A 17,905-nucleotide genomic window follows, 5' to 3' on the forward strand; every position below is an offset into this window, starting at 1 on the left:
GAAAGATTAAACTAAGCAGAATGATAATATGAGGCTTCTGATATCTCTCTCTTGACTGTGTCCAGGTTCGTGTGCCACGGCCTGACTACCGGAGTCAACTATGTGTTTAATGTGAAGGCAGTCAACGCTGCTGGCTACAGCCAGAGCTCCCCCAACTCTGACCCTGTTGTGGTGAAGGCAGCTATCGGTGAGTGTCTCCATAAATCCCCATTGCCCCTATTCTGTTTTTCACTTTGTCTGTAGCATTCAAGCCATAGTCTCTCCCTCTGTCCCCTCATCCCAGCTGTTTTTACCTTTATTTCTCCAGGGAATGACTGCTGAGGGGCTTTTCCCCCAGCATCACCCTGCGTCACATTCATAGTTACTCACTTTCACTGCAGTCTTCTCTCCTGTTTGCCACTGAGCTACTCTGCCATACTCATCTATTTTCATGACCATCATTGCCATTCCACCAAAACGTTTCCCTCTTTTCTAACCAAACATCTTGGGATGTATGATATGAACATTTTTGCCAATGCTGATAACCGAGATTAACGGTTATTATCGGTGTTATGGCCGATAACATATAAAACATAACAACATGTATAAAAACAAGTCATTTTGCACATACTGAAAAATACATGTAAACACTGTCAGAATTTGAAAAAGTAAAGTCTTTCTTTTCCAAAACATTTACAGCATTGTTTCCTCTCAATATTAACATTTTGGCAGATACCAATACCCAATATTAATATTGCTGTTATTTTGCTCATCGGACCGTTATCTATGTATTAAAAAACGACGATATGATTCCCAATATATTGTGCATCCCTACAAACAACCATACTCAAACTATGACATGCTGCTGCTGGTTGATGCTGCTTGCATGTACCTACCTGCCTGACCTAGCCGACCACTCATCACTAACACTTCTCTCTGGATCCTGTCATTTGGTTGTTTTCCCCATGTCTTACATTTATCAGCCAATAAGATAAATAACCAATTAGACCTTGTATGTTGCTTTGACTTTGTGTAGATACTAGATTCTTATTGGTTCCTGTGTAAATGTGTTTTTGCTTTGAGTTCTCTTTTGCCATGTGATAGCTCTTCAGGATGCCTGTTGGTGCATGGCCGCGGTGAAGGCTAACTGTGTTCTTAAAGAGCATGAACCTAATGAGCTTCTTAGCGCTTCTTAGCTCAGAAGCGCCCCTGCTTCTGCTCTGACGTGTAAGTAAGTCCTTTATCAGTTGTGAGAAACCCTAGGCCGGAAAATGTCTTGTTGGTGTGCCCGAAGCATGTTGCGTGTTCAAGTGTAGCGGGTTGTGATGACTGCAATAGTGTAACACTAAAGAACAGTAAGATCTGCACAATGCTCACCTGAAATGCGTACTCATCTTTGCCAAGCCATCTGTATCAGATTAAATCAAGGCAAATCCACATCAGACAGCTTTGAAGCCTGAAATATGAGTATAGTTTGAATAATATTTTTAATAAAAGAAAAATCTCCCCACTTTGCAAAAACCTCTTCATTATTGGCTCCACCTGAAGATTATTTTCTCTCCTTTAACATACTGCTTCAATAGTTCTTCTCCAACAGATGCTGACTGATGTGTCTCCTCTCCTCTCCTCTCCTCTCCTCTCCTCTCCTCTCCTCTCCTCTCCTCTCCTCTCCTCTCCTCTCCTCTCCTCTCCTCTCCTCTCCTCCTCTCTCCTCTCCTCTCTCCTCTCCTCTCCTCTCCTCTCGTCCTCTCTCCTCTCCTCTCCCCTCTCCTCTCCCCTCTCCTCTCTCCTCTCCTCTCCCCTCTCCTCTCCTCTCCCCTCTCTCCTCTCCTCTCCTCTCCTCTCCTCTCCTCTCCTCTCCTCTCTCTCCTCTCCTCTCCTCTCCTCTCCTCCTCCCCTCTCCTCTCCCCTCTCCTCTCCTCTCCTCTCTCCTCTCTCCTCTCCTCTCCTCCTCTCTCCTCTCCTCTCCTCTCCTCTCCTCTCCTCTCCTCTCCTCTCCTCTCCTCTCCTCTCCTCTCCTCTCCTCTCCTCTCTCCTCTCCTCTCCTCTCCTCCTCTCTCCTCTCTCCTCTCCTCTCATCCTCCTCTCTCCTCTCCTCTCCTCCTCTCTCCTCTCCTCTCCTCTCCTCTCTCCCCAGCCATCTCTGGGGCGCCGACCGGTGTGACGCTGCTGGAGGCTGCCAAGGACTACATGGTGCTAGGCTGGACGGCGCCCGCTAACAACGGAGGGGCCGATATCAGGGGATACTTTGTGGACTACAGGACAGTGAAGGGAGGAGTATCTGGAAAATGGCATGAGATGAACCACAAGGCAGCTACCACCAACTCATTTAAAGTAAGTTCTTCTACTCGAGGCACCCATGGGACACATTTCTACTAGGATCTGTTGTGTGCCTGATTAGGCCTTCTTTTGAGTAATGGAGGGATGATTACCAGTCACATTGTGTAATTCATGGACTGCATTTTGTCTGGCAGGCAGTTTGAGCTGCCATGTTGTTTACATATGATGAAAAATCAAGTGAAACTGGTGAAGTAAAAATAAATGTTTGAATCCACACAGCAGCAGTAAACAGACACGTTTCATTCAGCCTATGGCTTTCCTCAGTGTTGGACCAGCACCCAAATTACTTTGATAAGGCTGAGTTGAGCACACCATTTCTTTGACTTTTTTTTCTTTTACAAATGATGAAGCAAAGAGGAGATCATCTGTTTTGGAATCAAACATGTTTTGCCGACTCAAAACACGTTTTTTAATCAATTCTAATTCTCTGTGTTTGCTTCTCTTCAGGCCGAGAACCTGAAGGAGAACGTCTTCTACCAGTTCCAGCTGCGTGCGATGAACATGGCAGGCGTGAGCGAAGCCTCTCTGCCCAGCGCCATTCTGGAGTGCAAGGAGTGGACCATTACTGTTGCAGGTACTAGAGAAACATTAACATCAGGGTCCGAATGAACAATTTCACCAAAGTACAATACATTTACAGAAAAAATGTGTTTGTGGCATTGTTGGCCATCACATGTCACATTTAGGCAAAACTTCAGACCTGACCTGATCCCCAACTACAACACACACAATATTTGGCCAATTCCCCCTATCAAGCTGTAGACTAGCACATGCTTCCTCCGATACATGTGCAGTCGCCAGCCACTTCTTTTTTCATCCTGACAGCGAGGTGTTTCACCGGTAGGACGTAGCGCGTGGGAGGATCATGCTATTCTCCCCAGTTTCCCTTCCCCCCAGAACAGGCGCCCCGCCCCACCAGAGGAGGCACTAGTGCAGCGACCAGGACACATACCCTTAATCCGGCTTCCCACCTGCACACGGCCAATTGTGTCTGTATAGACACCTGACCAAGCCGGAGGCGACACAGGGGCTCGAACCTGCGACCCTCCCGTTGGTAGGCAGGGAATCTACCACTGCACTACCTGGGAGAGAAGTGTCTACTTTTAAGCAGACACTCCATGAAAGTGGTAGATAGCAGTACTATTCAATAATCCCCATATTATGCACCGCTTTACGCTCTCCCTCCTTCCTCTCTCCCCCAAGGGCCTCCCCTTGGCCTACACGTGCTGGAGGTTCGTGACACCTCCGTGGTGGTCCTGTGGGAGCCGCCGGCATTCGAGGGCCGCACCCCCGTCAACGGATTCTATCTGGACATCAAGGAGGCTTCGGCCGGAGAGGGCGGCTGGAAGGCCGTGCATGAGAAGGCCAACAAGCTGAAGGTCATGAAGGTGAGATCTGCTGATAGTCTCATTGTAATTTGTGTGTATCTATCTTATATTATCAGACTCTGTGCTTTAAATTAACCTCGTGCAAAGCGTTCAATATGTTTCTGTTTGAGGTCAAATGATCAAACGTTTCCCCTTTTTTAGCATGTAAAACAATGCATGTGAAATGAGGAAAACTTTGTGTTCAACTGTTTCTCCTCTGCGTCTCTGATTCAGGTGACCGGTCTGAAGGCTGGTACCTCCTACGTCTTCCGTCTGCGCGCTCAAAATCTTGCCGGAGTTGGAAAGCCTTCAGCAACGTTAGGTCCAATCCTGGCCCAGACTCGCCCCGGTGAGTGGGATCGTTATGTAATGCACGCACGCACACACACACACACACACGCACACACACACGCACGCACACACACACACACACACACGCACACACGCACGCACACACACACACATACACACACACACACACACACACACACACAGTAACTGTTCATGCCCCCTCTCTCAGGCTCCCATGAGATTGTTGTGGACGTGGATGATGACGGCGTGATCTCCATGATCTTCGAGTGCTCTGAGATGGCCGCCGGCTCTGAGTTTGTTTGGTCCAAGAACTACCTGACAATCACCGACACGTCTCGCCTGACTATTGTCAACGACAAGGGCAAGTAAGTACTGCGTCTCGTGTCCCTGTACTCTCCACCGCTCCGGTTTCGAGACGACTATGTGACAATTTGTCTCCGCTGCAAACATTTTTCACATTTTTACAATCCATCTTAGCTAATTCATGTCACCGCAGCTGTCACACCGACTCAAAGTCTTCCGTGTTATTCAAAATGTCCTTCAGTTTTTTTTTTATAGATAGATAAATAGATAGTTAATTTGTCCTCGAGGAGGAAATTATTTTCCACCGTAGGTGTGTATATACTGTAACACAAAAAGTAAGACGTACAAACTGGTACAGAGTTGTACAAAATACAGGATATACACAGGGGGTCACACAACAGTACCATAATGAAGACATAGATTGACACTGCACACTACATAATAGTAACTAGGTTACATATTTAGAGTTCGTATGGCTGTTGGGACAAAGCTGTTGCCAAAACGGGCCTTTTTGCACACAAGTTGTCTGTACCTATGTAAGTCTCTGGATGCTGTCTGTACCTATGCCCAGAAGTCAGGGGGTGAAATGCTGATAGAGTGGGTGGTCTGTACCTATGCCCAGAAGTCAGGGGGTGAAATGCTGGTAGAGTGGGTGGTCTGCGTCATATGTGATGCTGCATGCTTGGGATGAGGTGACACATTCGGATAAATTGAGGGTCGTCAAACCAAAGAGTTTGCTGGATAAATGTGCTATCTTTTAAGAGTTTCTTCCTTTTGGTGACTGCAAGCATTATGGAAACAAACTGATGGCACAATAAAGGAGAACTGGTTCAATAATGCTATGGTACAGGAGAAGAAGAAGAAGAAGATGATATCTTGTTCTCCCTGTGTGTCCTCTTCCTCTCCAGGTCCAGAGCTATCTTCAATGATCCCTCCCTGGAGGATCTGGGCATCTTCTCCTGTGTGGTCACCAACACTGATGGCATCTCCTCCAGCTACACACTCACTGAGGCGGGTGAGTCAGCCGGTCTTTGGCACGGCTGGTTCCTCTGTGTCTGAAACTCCATTCACTTTTTGATTTGTTTGCGTGACGTCAGTACTCACTCAAGGAGGCGACGAGGGCCTGAAGTGTTATACTCTCCTGTCTGTAACAGCTGCGTCAAACTGACGTCTGCTACACATAGAGATACGTGTATTTGTCTTGAAGGTCAAAGTGTTTTTCTGCCATATTGCTGTCAGACTTGTTAGATTGTAGATGGCCCTTGGCATTATTGACAGTGTTCACTACACACTACTTTAAAATACCAGCTATTAAACAGACACAAGGTTGAAAAGCCGTTAAAGGAGATTGAGATTGTGGCGCTGTTGGTTTGCATGAAGGAGATTCGAGATTCACCCATTTTGTTATTTGTTGTTGTTGTTTGGCAGGTCTCAAACGCTTTCTGGACATCAGCCACGAGCACAAGTTCCCTGGTGAATATCCTTGCACATCACACACTTTGCTCACACCACATTTACATTTAACTTCTCAAAAATATAGCTTTCATGCATCAAATGAAGTTCTAGTTTTAGTTATCGTTTGTACAATCTAATTCAGGATCCCTTCATCACCAAGTATCATAAATACAGACCATTTCAACTTGACCACATAAACATTGACGTTGCGTGAGGATTCGGGACTACAACAATGGCGGAAAGTATGGAGTCCGTGGCACCAATTGACTGTAAAAAGTTATATATTTTGTGATTCTGTTCATAGTAGCTATCATTTATTTTTAGTAGTTGCACATGATGGCCTATGTAGCTACCATAATGACCCACTACTTGCTTTTAGTAAGAAAACACCAGCCACGAGAAAACAAGCTTCCATGTTTGTTGCTCTTTCCAACCAAGAGCACTTGAACGGTGTCCTGACGTAATTACCGCGTCACCGCTGGTAAATACGATATATCTGAGGAGCACATGAAGGCACCATCATACCATAGCTGACAGAAAATAAGCTAGGTTCCTAACTGCTCCCTAGCAGCAACAGAATTACACTGAAAACCTATACATTACATTGCATTGGTAAAGGAACTAATGCAATGCTGTAGTTACCAAGCTATAATTGCACTAGGTACCATGTATATAGTAACTACACAGCATAGGATAGAGTTGTAATTACAACTATAAACCTCACTCTATGCTCATTGTGATGCTCTCCAGTTATTCCCTTCAAGACTGAAATGGCCATGGACTTGCTTGAGAAGGGTCGCGTGCGATTCTGGACCCAGTTGGAGAAGTTCACCTCCGCCTGCCAAGTGGAATATGTGTTCAACGACGCCATCGTTACTCAGGGAGAGGTAAAGGAACCAATGCAATGCTGACCAATGCAATTTCTACATCTCTCACAGCAGTAGAGCTTCAGGGAGTAATACCCTTAACAATACTTTCTTCCAGAATCAAATGTGTTGTGTTGTACATCCACATCTAGTGTGGATCATCTTCCAAAGCTGATCCCGACACCTGACCCTGTTGTGTTTGGCTTGATGTATGCCTTATTGCAGAAATATACAATGACGTTTGACAAGAGCACCGGCATCATTGAGATGTTCATGGACTCTCTGCAAGTCACAGATGAGGGAACCTTCACCTTTAACCTGGTGGACGGCAAGGCCAAGGGTACAACCAGCCTGGTGCTCATTGGAGAAGGTAAGTGTCCTCGGGCAATTGCCACTTCCATATTGATCCTGTGCTTTGAATCAAAACAGCACACAGATTTGTGAGTGTATTCATGTTAAGTGTGGAAGTGGAATAGAAACGTTAGCCTGCGGATTGTTCAGGAATTATAAACACTCCAGGGTGACTTGAGTGTCCATTTCTATGTCACAAATGCTCTGCTGAGTGTATTGCAGTTGCTGCAGTTAGAGTGTCTGTCCATGGAGGGGCAGCAGAAGACAACCTTTCCTCACTGTTTTATGCATGTTCTTTATGGTTGATGGAATTGGCTTTTTGATGCACTGTGTACCTGAATATATATATAATAATAAATATTTGTGTGTATATATATATATAGATAGATAGATAGATAGATAGATAGATAGATAGATAGATAGATAGATAGATAGATAGATAGATAGATAGATAGATAGATAGATATAGATATAGATAGATATTGCAAGGATTGAGAAATTAGTGATTAACAGCTCCATGTTCTTTGCTGTTGTGGTTATACAGAGTTCAGGGAGCTGCAGAAGAAATCTGAATTTGAGCATGCAGAATGGGTCAGAAAACAAGGTGAGAGATTATATATATAGAAGACGACTTACAAATACCTATCTTAGTTTTACATTGCATTAGTTTACACTAATAGCACAAATAAGTTTAAATAATTACTTTTCACTGGCCATTCACAGGTCCTCACTTCGTTGAGTACCTTGGTTTCACTGTTACTCAAGAATGCAATGTGTTGTTGAAATGCAAGGTAAGAAAAGTACTTGACGTTGTACATTGTGAATATTGTATTAATGTAATTCTGTTGATCTCACTGGCAACAATACAAGGGAAATAGTATAACTGTGATTTTCACCACTTTTCCCCCTCGTCCGTCATTATCATTCCACTTCACAGATAGGAAACATCAAACCAGAGACTCGAATTAACTGGTTCAAGGACAACCTGGACTGCGAAGACGATGATGAGGATGTTAAGAAACTCGAGAGACAGGATGGTGTGCTGACATTTAACATCGGAAAGGTCAGGCCATGAGAGGGAAGGCCTGCGCACCTTGTGGGGATTTGTCTGCTCATGAGTAGAAAACTAAAAGCGATGCTAGTACCATACCAACGCAGCTATGCCTCCATTGTAGAAGTAGACTAGATGCTTCACTGGCTGCTCTCCCTCTCTGACACACGGAGTCATAAATGATGAAACATTGTTACAAATATGAATGTTTCAGTGTATGGCTGTAGAGCCACTAGAAACAGCATGTTGTACTTTACAATCAGTGGTTATTTGACATGATGCAACTGAGTAATTTCTGCTAAGGCTAACATTTTGATACACTCATTATGCTATATTTGGTGTTTATGATTTTTTTTACTCATAGGTCACACTCTTCAACATTTATGCCCATATGGTATAAATTAGGGATGGGACGATATGCTTATCTAACGATACGATTCAATACACATTTCACGATTTGATACAACCACATGATGTAGTAAATAAAAGGTCAGGGCCTGATTCTGCAGAATTACGTTTATTTCTGAGCCACAAATCAACAACCATTTAAAAATGTCATGACAAAGCACAAATACGTTGAAATTGTGATGAGCAAGCCAACTCATTTGTATTGTCCCATCCCTGGTGTACATTTATGCTTTATCCGTGTGTTTAATTATTGTACCCAACATTTATAACCGTTATAAATGTTTGTACTCAATCTAACTGCTCTGGCCACCTTATTCCCCATTTAATTAAGGCTCATCTTAAGTCTCTTTTGCTGTTGAGCATACACAGCTGATCAGTCAGTCATTTCTGGTGCCAGAGAAGTGTGATTGATGTTTCGAGGTCCCTGTACATTGAAACTGTATCGAAGAGAGGGATGGAGTCATTGCATGAGCTCAGGAGAGGCGGCCTTGGCATCGCCACTCCTGTCAGTAGCGCTTCCATTAACTGGCTTATATCTACTTGTCTAATTTACAGTGTGTTGTTAAGCAAGCTGAGACCGAGAAAGAAACTGAAAAGCCGAAAAAGAAACCTGCAGAGGACGTTCCTCCCCCACCACCACGAGCCAAAGTCTGGACATATACTTTGCTGCCATAAGTTGTCGCCGATAATCTCTCCCTGTGTCCTCGTCGTCCTACCTTTTCCATGTTGTTCCTTTCTAAAGCCTGCAGCATCCTGGGCAGGAGAAAAGCGTTGCCTTTTCCGTTTAATCGGTCTCTGTCTGGCTGTCCTCCTGTTTTTTCTTTTATCTGTCCCAAGAATTACCTGGATTCCCCTCTCTGTTTCGAAGGTAGAAGGGAATTCAATGCTGCCGCTGGGACGCTTATGTTGCTTTTACTCCAAACCCTAGATCTCCACGAAGGACGCGGGTATTTACGAGGTCCGGCTGAGGGACGAGAGAGGCAGAGACAAGAGCACGTTCAATCTGACTGAAGCAGGTAACTTCTTCGGGAATTTTGCAACAAAAAAAAAAAGTAATCTTGCGAAAGAAATCTTGATGAAATGTCATGATTTAAGTGGATACTACATTAACTACTATGATCATCTTTTTTCCAGGCTACCAGGCTGTCATGAATGAGCTGTTCAGAGTTATTGGTGAGTACAGTAGTACTTTCAAACGAAAGACTTACCAAGCGGCAATGTCACGTCACCATCTTCGTTTCTGATTTAAATATGCATAGACCGCAGGCTGAAGAAAACCATAGACAAAAGCAGAAATATGCTTTTTATTAATTTCCCATGGTGTGAAATATTAACAGCTAAAGTATAAAACATTTCCTACAGTATTTGATGCGATTATTCTGCCTATACAAGCCATATGCCTTCCGTGGGGCATCACTTTGTGACACTTTTGTTCCTTTCCCTCTAGCCAACTCCTCCACTGACATCAAAGTCCTCAGCACCGAGCACGGCATCATGTTCTACTCCTTTGTCACATATCACACTGAAGAACTGCGCGTCAGTTGGCTGCAAAAGTAGGCATATCCACCTTATTCCCTTGCTGTATTTATTCTGTGTCATTTTCTACTCTTCTGATGTACACGAACACACCTACTTTCTCCTCATGGAATTGAACATCTCTTGTAAACTCTGTAGTGCAATGCAGTCGCTCACAAACCTTGGGTCTCGCACTGCCAGGGGTCTTTTGAGTGGTATCATGGGGTCACCAGCATTATACGAAATAGTTGAATGTCACCAATACTCGTAAATATTGCACACTATATAGAATATGAATTAGGCTATTTTTTTTATTTTATTTTTTTATCAAAATTGTCACTCTTAACTGTTATGTCCCAGTTGCAGTGTGGACAAGTGTACAGTCTTCTACTAAATCATATCTAAAGTCAACAACAAAATCATCACATGTAAGGAACCTTAAGACAAAACCTTATAAAGTACCATACCTATGTGGGTCCTTGGACTGAAAAAGTTCTCTATCCATTGGCGGGGGGGGCAGCGGCCGAACTCGCCGCCATGTTGGTTCTTAGGGGGGAAATGCTATGGGGTTTTAGAATGGGGATTTCTGTTAAATGCATGAAATAAGGTATGTGGTTAACACAAGCTTATGGGAGTGGACATTTGTGTTCTGCAGGATCATCAATACAAGGGAGGACCACTTTTATGACTTTTTAAACGTTTTCTGAAAATTGCATTTAAAAGCATTCACGCTTCAGAAGTCACAGAAGTGGTCCAAGTTTGTGAAGATTATCCTGCTGAACACAAATGTCCACTCCCATAAGCTTGTGTTAACCACAGACCTTATTTCATGCATTTCACTGAAATCGCCATACTAAAAGCCCATTCACTTTCCCCCTTACGAACCCAAGTGCTACTCCCGGACTCATTCCTGCCGCTGCGGTACTCTATTATAATACCGCATAACCAGGATGGGGTTGTGCGGATCTTAAGAGTTATTGTCTACCAAACTCAATTCATTACTGTTTTCCTATTGAACCTTTTCCTATTGAACCTGCTTTTCTGTGTCCCTGATCACATCCCTCTCTATGCCATCAGCATAGTCCCAGCCTCATATTCGTCTTACAAGCTCCTCTGTGTGTCACCCGTTCTCTCTGTTAGAGATGCTAAGATTGCCGCCTCAGAGAGAGTGAAGGCCGGAGTCACAGGAGAGCAGCTCTGGCTTAAGATCAATGAACCCACTGAGAAGGACAAGGGCAAATACACCATGGACATCTTCGATGGCAAGGACGGTGTTAAGAGGGTCTTTGATCTCTCTGGCCAGGGTGAGTAAGAGTTTGAAATCCACAACGTCCCAAATGAGGCAAGTGCGTCTGCTTTAGATGAAAAAGACAAATACTGAAACCCCATGTCACATCAACTTTTTCATCATGTGTAACACAAAATGGATTCCACTGTTTCAGCTCACAATGTGTTCATAATTATGTTCCACACTTAACTTGTTGAATTAATTAAATAACTAACTAACTAATTGAACTGAATAATAATGTTTGATTTGTTTTGTTGCAGCATGGGAAGAGGCATTTGAAGAATTCCAGAGGCTGAAGTAAGTAAACAAACTCATTTGAACCTGAACTTACTGTTATGTAATTTTGTATTTCTGTCTATATGACTGAAGAGGATATTTATACAAATAAATAGTGACCGGATAAGTGAACAAACTTAAAATAGACTCTGTGTACTTTGTGTGCCCTTTCCTGCATTTCCTTGCATTGTAAAGCATAGAGACACTGCATGAAATAGGCCACGCCCATCACGGGGGAGAAGCTCTGTTCATTTCCACACACCAGCGTCATTTTCCTTGAATCATACATAGCTAAAAGCTGTTGTGTGGTGGGCTGCGCAGACAACAAATGTAAAAAATCGGCAGTTAAAGTTTTTTTGTACTCCTGAGCAAAACAAGGAAGCCATTGAGAATTGGCGAGAAGAAAAATGTGGATCTAGCTGTCAAGGAAGTAAGTTGGAGTGTTCATCTTCCGTATATACGATATTTTTGTGCAACACGCAACCATGCATGCGACATATTAGAACGCCAGGATTGGAGGGGGGGGTTTCTGTTTCCCCCCGTCTTGGGCGTGGCTTCTGAATGATGACGCGTTACGCAGTGTCTCTATGGTAACATAACAAAAGCCTATCTTTCTCCCTATGCTACCATTGACATGCTTCTGACAATGTGTGTTTAATTCCTTCCTTAGGGCAGCAGCAATTGCAGAGAGAAGTAAGTGATTATCATGCTTTGATTTGTCCCAACAGACATGAACACAGTTGTGTATATATTTTAAGATATTTTAAGGAAGATACTTTCATGTTTAAATGCTTTTATTTTTATGCATCAACAACCAAAAAAGCATATAAGCATGTACTTTCACTGTAATATAATCTTACAAATATAAAAGGAATTTCCGCACACTTGAATCTGTACAGATTTCACATTTATTATGGTAAGCTTTCGGTCGACAATAATCTAGCATCCGTCGCTCGTTAAGTCCTTTGAATGCACCTGTCTGTTTGAATGTCTGAGTGTCGGGTAAATCATGTACGATTGCATTAATGGGACAAGCACATGACACGCCATGGGAAATTGGTTTGACTTATACAAATAAAACACAAGTTGGAGAGTGTGTGACTGACAGATGGATTGGTATTTGCTTCTTGGCCGACTCTCACGTTTATTTTCTAGACCGCGCTCGCGTTGTTGGAGGCTTGCCAGATGTGGTTGCAATCCAAGAGGGCAAGGTAAGTAGATTAGATATACACTCTGTTGATTGACTTCGTGTTCGTTTATCGCTCTCACTCCTCCTTCTCCCTCGTCCCTTTGAGCACGTTGTGCCTCTGAGCGTTGATGAGAAATGTTCTGATCTCTGATTGCGTATGACAGACTCAGAGTTTCACAGTCTAGTCGACTATCAAAACCACTTTGCATCATAGTTGACTCTATTGTTCATCTGTGGTTTTAGGAATAAAGAATATAAATAAATAAATTGAACATAGATTTGTTTGAACAATCATTTTCTACATGATGCCATGTTGAATCAACAGAATTGAATGTATTTCGAGAGGGAACGACTCCTGTCTATGTTGTTACTGCAGTTAAACAGTCGCTATCTCCAGCTCAGACAAGTTGCTGGGTTTTAGTGGCTCATTTGTGGCCTCTCAGAGCCAATCGAGGACTTTGCTATTTCACATACCCCCAGGTTGGTCCCGTCTACATTATTTAACCCTTACTGGCTGTTTTTGAGACCTTTTTGACGAGAATAGATCATTTTTATTGGGTGAGGAAAAAACAACAACACGATATATCTCCCGTCCCGTGACTATTCGACTAGTCGACTACCTTTTGGGGGTAGTCGATGACTACGAAATGAGAGACGCGCGCAAAAAACATATGGTAACAGTCAAACCCTTTCCCCCCCTTTAGTCCCTGAACCTGACCGGCAACGTGTGGGGCGAGCCCCTCCCCGAGGTGTCCTGGATGAAGAACGACAGGCAGCTGGTGGCTGACAGCCACATCGCACTCAAGCTCGAGCACGGGAAGTTTGCCAGCATCACCATCGATGCCGTCACCACGGCCGACTCGGGCAAATACGCCCTGCTGGTCAAGAACAAGTACGGCACGGAGGCCGGCGAGTTCACCGTCAGCGTGTACATCCCAGACGACGAGGAGAGCAAGGGGGGGAAGAAAGCTTAAAGGACGATGCAGACGAGAGAAGGCAGAAGAGATGAATGACTGGGCTATCTCCAAAGCCTTTACCCCCGTGCACCAAAGCAGGTTGAATAAATGATGAATCTGGGAGGAGAAGACAGTGCTTCCATCTGCCTCTGACATGTACTGGGCTAAAGAGCTTTGGGCATTGCTGGTCATGGATGCGAACAAGGAATGTTGTACGGAGAGAGAGGATATTTGTGTGCTTGTAGTTGCTTGCAGTGTTGAAGGACTCGAGTCCTGGACTCATTTTCAAGACTCGTTACTCGGACTTGGACTCGAGCATTCATGCATTCGGACTTCGAAGTTGGAGACGAGGACTCGGACTTGTTAATTGATAAAGACCGTTTTTGTTAGTTCTTTTGGAAACACAGACCATAATAATTTAGCGTTATATTGATAGCTATATTAATACCGTGACATTATTCAAATTTGTGCGCGTGGTCAACCTACATGTGGGTTCACTTTCATGTTCATTAACTCCGGACTCGGACTCGGGTAATGGGAACTCAACTCTCGGACATGACTCGAACTCTTCTTTGATGACTCAGACTTTGACTCGGACTTGAACACTGGGGACTCGAGACTCGACTTGGACTTGAGATAGTGACTCGACTACAACACTGGTTGCTTTACATGTCTTCTGACACTTTTGGCCACCGTCTGCTGTTTATGTATAAGCATATGAGAGATGGTCGACATTGTTTAGAACATTAATCTTCATGTTAAAAAAAAAAAAAAAAAAAAAAAAAATTGAATATTACAATATTACATTTGGGTAACCATTTGGGTAAACAAGTCACCCCTGAGGGTTATGTACTGTGAAAACAGAAAGGAAAATGTTGATGTCATGAACTTTTTACTAGCTACTTGCTCTGTGTTGTGCAGCTTTGAAAATATGTGCCTGTGGAAACAAGTGACATTTTCCACTGAATAGAGCTCACGGTCTCTATCACTAAAAAGCGAGTATGTTTTTGTTGTACTGTGTGTGTATTTATGTCATATTCCCTTGGTGTCTCGTTTGCACCTAGAAGTGTCAGTCACTCAGTCATAAGAGGTCATAGGAGAAGTGGAGGAGGTAAAGTGTAAAGTGAGTGCGTTTGTTCACACACGCATGACAGTCGAAACTGATTCGTTCTAGGTGTCTCACCCAGCCTCAAAGCTGTACGCAATGAAGTCACTGCATACGTTGCATACTGGTGGAGGTCTGCAGGCTTTGTCACAGGAAGTAGGCTAGTTCTATAAACATAACACTGTCAGAAAAATGTTGTTGTGTTTCAGGTACAATAAAGGGAGAGCCACACACGTTAACCAGTACTATATTAAATGGATGCGCATGCCACAACCACTCTTGTAACCAGTAACTGCCCTACAGCATTTGGTTTGAGGCTGTTTATCTACTGAACAAGTTCAATACAAGTCTGTTCTCCTTATGACACATGTCGTATTAATAAAGGAACAGTCTTTAGAGAACTTCCCCTTTTGTTTTTATATCACCTGATGGACAGGTTGAGAGAAACTTCAGTAAATGATTTAGTTTGTAGAAAGCACATGGGTCTATATGAGCCTATTAGAAAATGCAACAGTTCACATTGTATCATCATATTCTGCCTGCATTCATCACGTGAGTTCCCAAAGGGAATGGTATAGGGGTCCCCAGTTAAGAGAGGAGTATTTGCACAACTGTTTAGATTGAGGTTTCACTCGTCACCGTGGTTACCTCCCGATCAACAAAGAGATCATTCTGTAGGCCTACCAAGCCATGGCAACAACAAATATCCTCTCAGATGTGGTTGCTTAATTAGGTTACCAAACGGGGTAGGGTGGTCTAGCTACTCTGTACTTTGGGGTCCTTGTTGAAAACCTTAAAGGGACACACCACTTTTTTGGAAGTTTAGCTCATTTGCCACATCCCCCCAACATAACCAAGATACACAATGCCTTACCGGCACTGTCCGCTCAGTTTACAGTGAGCTACAGTCGTGAAGTTAGTAATTATCGCCATAGAATGGAGGCTAATGGTACAGCTGTTAAAAATCTGCCAAAACACACATCTCACTCCGTCAAAATACATGTTGTGCTTCGAGTACTCGCCACACGATGAAATATTAATCCAAAATGCACATAATCTGTCTTTTTGGAAGGAAAAGAGGTCGGCGGCCATGTTTGGAAAGTAGTGCCAGCTACCTCTTTTCCTTCCAAAAAGACAGATTATGTGCATTTTGGATTAACATTTCATCGTGTGGTGAGTACCCGAAGCACAACATGTATTTTGGCGGTGTGAGATGTAAGTTTTGGCAGATTTTTAACAGCTGTACCATTAGCCTCCATTCTATGGCATAATTACTTCAATCATGAGAGACTCGTAGGAAGTTTTAACAAGCTTTATTGAACAAATAACCAGTTTAAGTGTGGCATATGGTTCCATGATATGATGACGCTCCTCTTGAGATGAGAGAGGGGGGACGTCAGTGACGTATAGGATAGATAATCCCCTCATAGGGATTTCTACAGGAGCCATGACATTGGTGGTGATCAGGGGAGGGGGTGGGGCGAGACAACTGCTCCAGTGATAATGAACAGCAGATGTGAGTAACAAATGTGAGTAATGACGTAGTAGCAAGGGCTCTATATACCACCACCACCGCTTAGGTGATTGGCTCAGCAGATCAGGAGTAGTCTGGGCACCTATCTTCCCGCTTTTTGTCATGGGGCGTAAACCACGGAACCAGAATGAACGCAGTGCGCCAAAAAACGTCTTTGTTGCCGTTAGCTTGACGTCTCTTGCCTCGATTAATTGTCTGATTCAAAGCTTCTGTATTGGCTTAAAAGATGTGAGATTGTGAATCCGCAATGTTTCTAAAAGAACTTCTTCAAAAACTTCATTCGGTACGTCCATCTTTTGTTTTGTTGTTTGCCGTTCTGATACTTGGGTCAAATTGTCAAGTTAACGTGAAAGTTGACGAGCTAGAAACGCTGCCCATCCGGTCTAGGGCGGGCTCTAGGCCGGAACCAGGTAGGGTGACAAAATCAATTGTGGGCGGGAGCCAGGCTCTTTCTCGCCGAGAAGAGCCTGGTGACGCGAGGTTAATCAGGAGAGACAGATGTCCTTAGCTGATTGGATATTGGGAAATGGAGAAGGGGCAGTTGTGACGTCACTAGTGATGTCACTCGAGCAATTGTGATGTCACTCGAGCAAATGTGATGTCATCAGTGATGTCACTCAAGCAATTGTGATGTCATCAGTGATGTCACTAAGGAGTTTACACACCCTGAATGACGAGGGGCATGTACGCATGGGGTGGTCTAAACTATGCTGTAGAGGTTAGTCTTCCATGATTGAAATTCAGTCAAAGACCACACTAACTTCACGACTGTAGCTCACTGTAAACTGAGCAGACAGTGCCGGTAAGCATGGTGTATCTTGGTTATGTTGGGGGGATGTGGCAAATGAGCTAAACTTCCAAAAAAGTGGTGTGTCCCGGGACACTGCCGATTTTCAACCAGCTTTGTATCATTACAACATAATTCAGTATCAGAAAACAGAAGAGTTTGAGTCAAGTTGTGGACCAGTGATGTAATTCATGCACTAATTACATCACTGGTCCACAACTTCACTCAAATCAACTCTTAGTAACTATCAAACTAAATGAATGACTGCAAAACTGTTTACAGTTTTCTGTTATACTATGTTGTAATAATACAAAGCTGGTTGAAAATCGGAAGTGTTCCTTTAAGGCTTTCTAAATGGGGTCTAAATGGAGCCCCCATCCTTGAGGGGGTTCCAGGGAGTCTAAAAAAAAAAAAAAGATAATACATCAAAATAATTTATTTTCACTATTCCATCCATAAGTAACACACACTTTACATGTATGACTATTTTGGTTGTGGGTTTCATTTATACACTTTAACTCTAAGCAAAACATCTTATCTGGGGGACCTAGCAGGGACAAAAATCGTATCAAATGGGGGACCTAGCAGGGACAAAAATCGTATCAAATGGGGGTCCGTGGATGACAGTTTAGGGGTCCTTGAGGTGAAAAAGTTTGAGGAGGAACCCCGGACATTACTGTCACAACAGCAGCTGTGTGCAGTGCTGCCGCTGTGCGGCTCCATCGACTCCAGCTGGCTCATCTATTTCCAGCAGCAGCACCAGTCAGTCGCCAGTCAGCCACGGTCCATCCAGGCTGGACAGTCACAGACAGGACACGTCAGG

At 43.6% G+C, this 17,905-nt stretch overlaps 1 protein-coding gene across 1 annotated transcript in view; it reads left to right on the forward strand.

The window, feature by feature from the left end:
- The window catches only part of myom1a (myomesin 1a (skelemin)), a gene marked incomplete at its 5' end in the record, with an annotated part of 33,456 nt that extends 18,418 nt beyond the window's left edge, over positions 1 to 15,038 (forward strand). Inside the window, 22 exons of the mRNA XM_083654072.1 lie at positions 66 to 187; positions 2,117 to 2,313; positions 2,767 to 2,893; positions 3,523 to 3,707; positions 3,921 to 4,035; positions 4,207 to 4,363; positions 5,210 to 5,316; positions 5,730 to 5,774; positions 6,507 to 6,643; positions 6,848 to 6,992; positions 7,518 to 7,577; positions 7,697 to 7,764; positions 7,911 to 8,036; positions 8,988 to 9,080; positions 9,361 to 9,448; positions 9,567 to 9,605; positions 9,880 to 9,985; positions 11,088 to 11,251; positions 11,496 to 11,532; positions 12,182 to 12,204; positions 12,667 to 12,722; positions 13,405 to 15,038. Coding sequence (XP_083510198.1) covers positions 66 to 187; positions 2,117 to 2,313; positions 2,767 to 2,893; positions 3,523 to 3,707; positions 3,921 to 4,035; positions 4,207 to 4,363; positions 5,210 to 5,316; positions 5,730 to 5,774; positions 6,507 to 6,643; positions 6,848 to 6,992; positions 7,518 to 7,577; positions 7,697 to 7,764; positions 7,911 to 8,036; positions 8,988 to 9,080; positions 9,361 to 9,448; positions 9,567 to 9,605; positions 9,880 to 9,985; positions 11,088 to 11,251; positions 11,496 to 11,532; positions 12,182 to 12,204; positions 12,667 to 12,722; positions 13,405 to 13,674 — 2,467 coding nt within the window. The 3' untranslated portion in view covers positions 13,675 to 15,038. The remainder of the gene's footprint in view (positions 1 to 65; positions 188 to 2,116; positions 2,314 to 2,766; positions 2,894 to 3,522; positions 3,708 to 3,920; positions 4,036 to 4,206; positions 4,364 to 5,209; positions 5,317 to 5,729; positions 5,775 to 6,506; positions 6,644 to 6,847; positions 6,993 to 7,517; positions 7,578 to 7,696; positions 7,765 to 7,910; positions 8,037 to 8,987; positions 9,081 to 9,360; positions 9,449 to 9,566; positions 9,606 to 9,879; positions 9,986 to 11,087; positions 11,252 to 11,495; positions 11,533 to 12,181; positions 12,205 to 12,666; positions 12,723 to 13,404) is intronic.
- Positions 15,039 to 17,905: the final 2,867 nt, after the last annotated feature.

Source organism: Poromitra crassiceps (assembly GCF_964638095.1).
Source record: "Poromitra crassiceps genome assembly, chromosome: 17".
In the NCBI taxonomy this organism is placed as follows: domain Eukaryota; kingdom Metazoa; phylum Chordata; class Actinopteri; order Beryciformes; family Melamphaidae; genus Poromitra; species Poromitra crassiceps.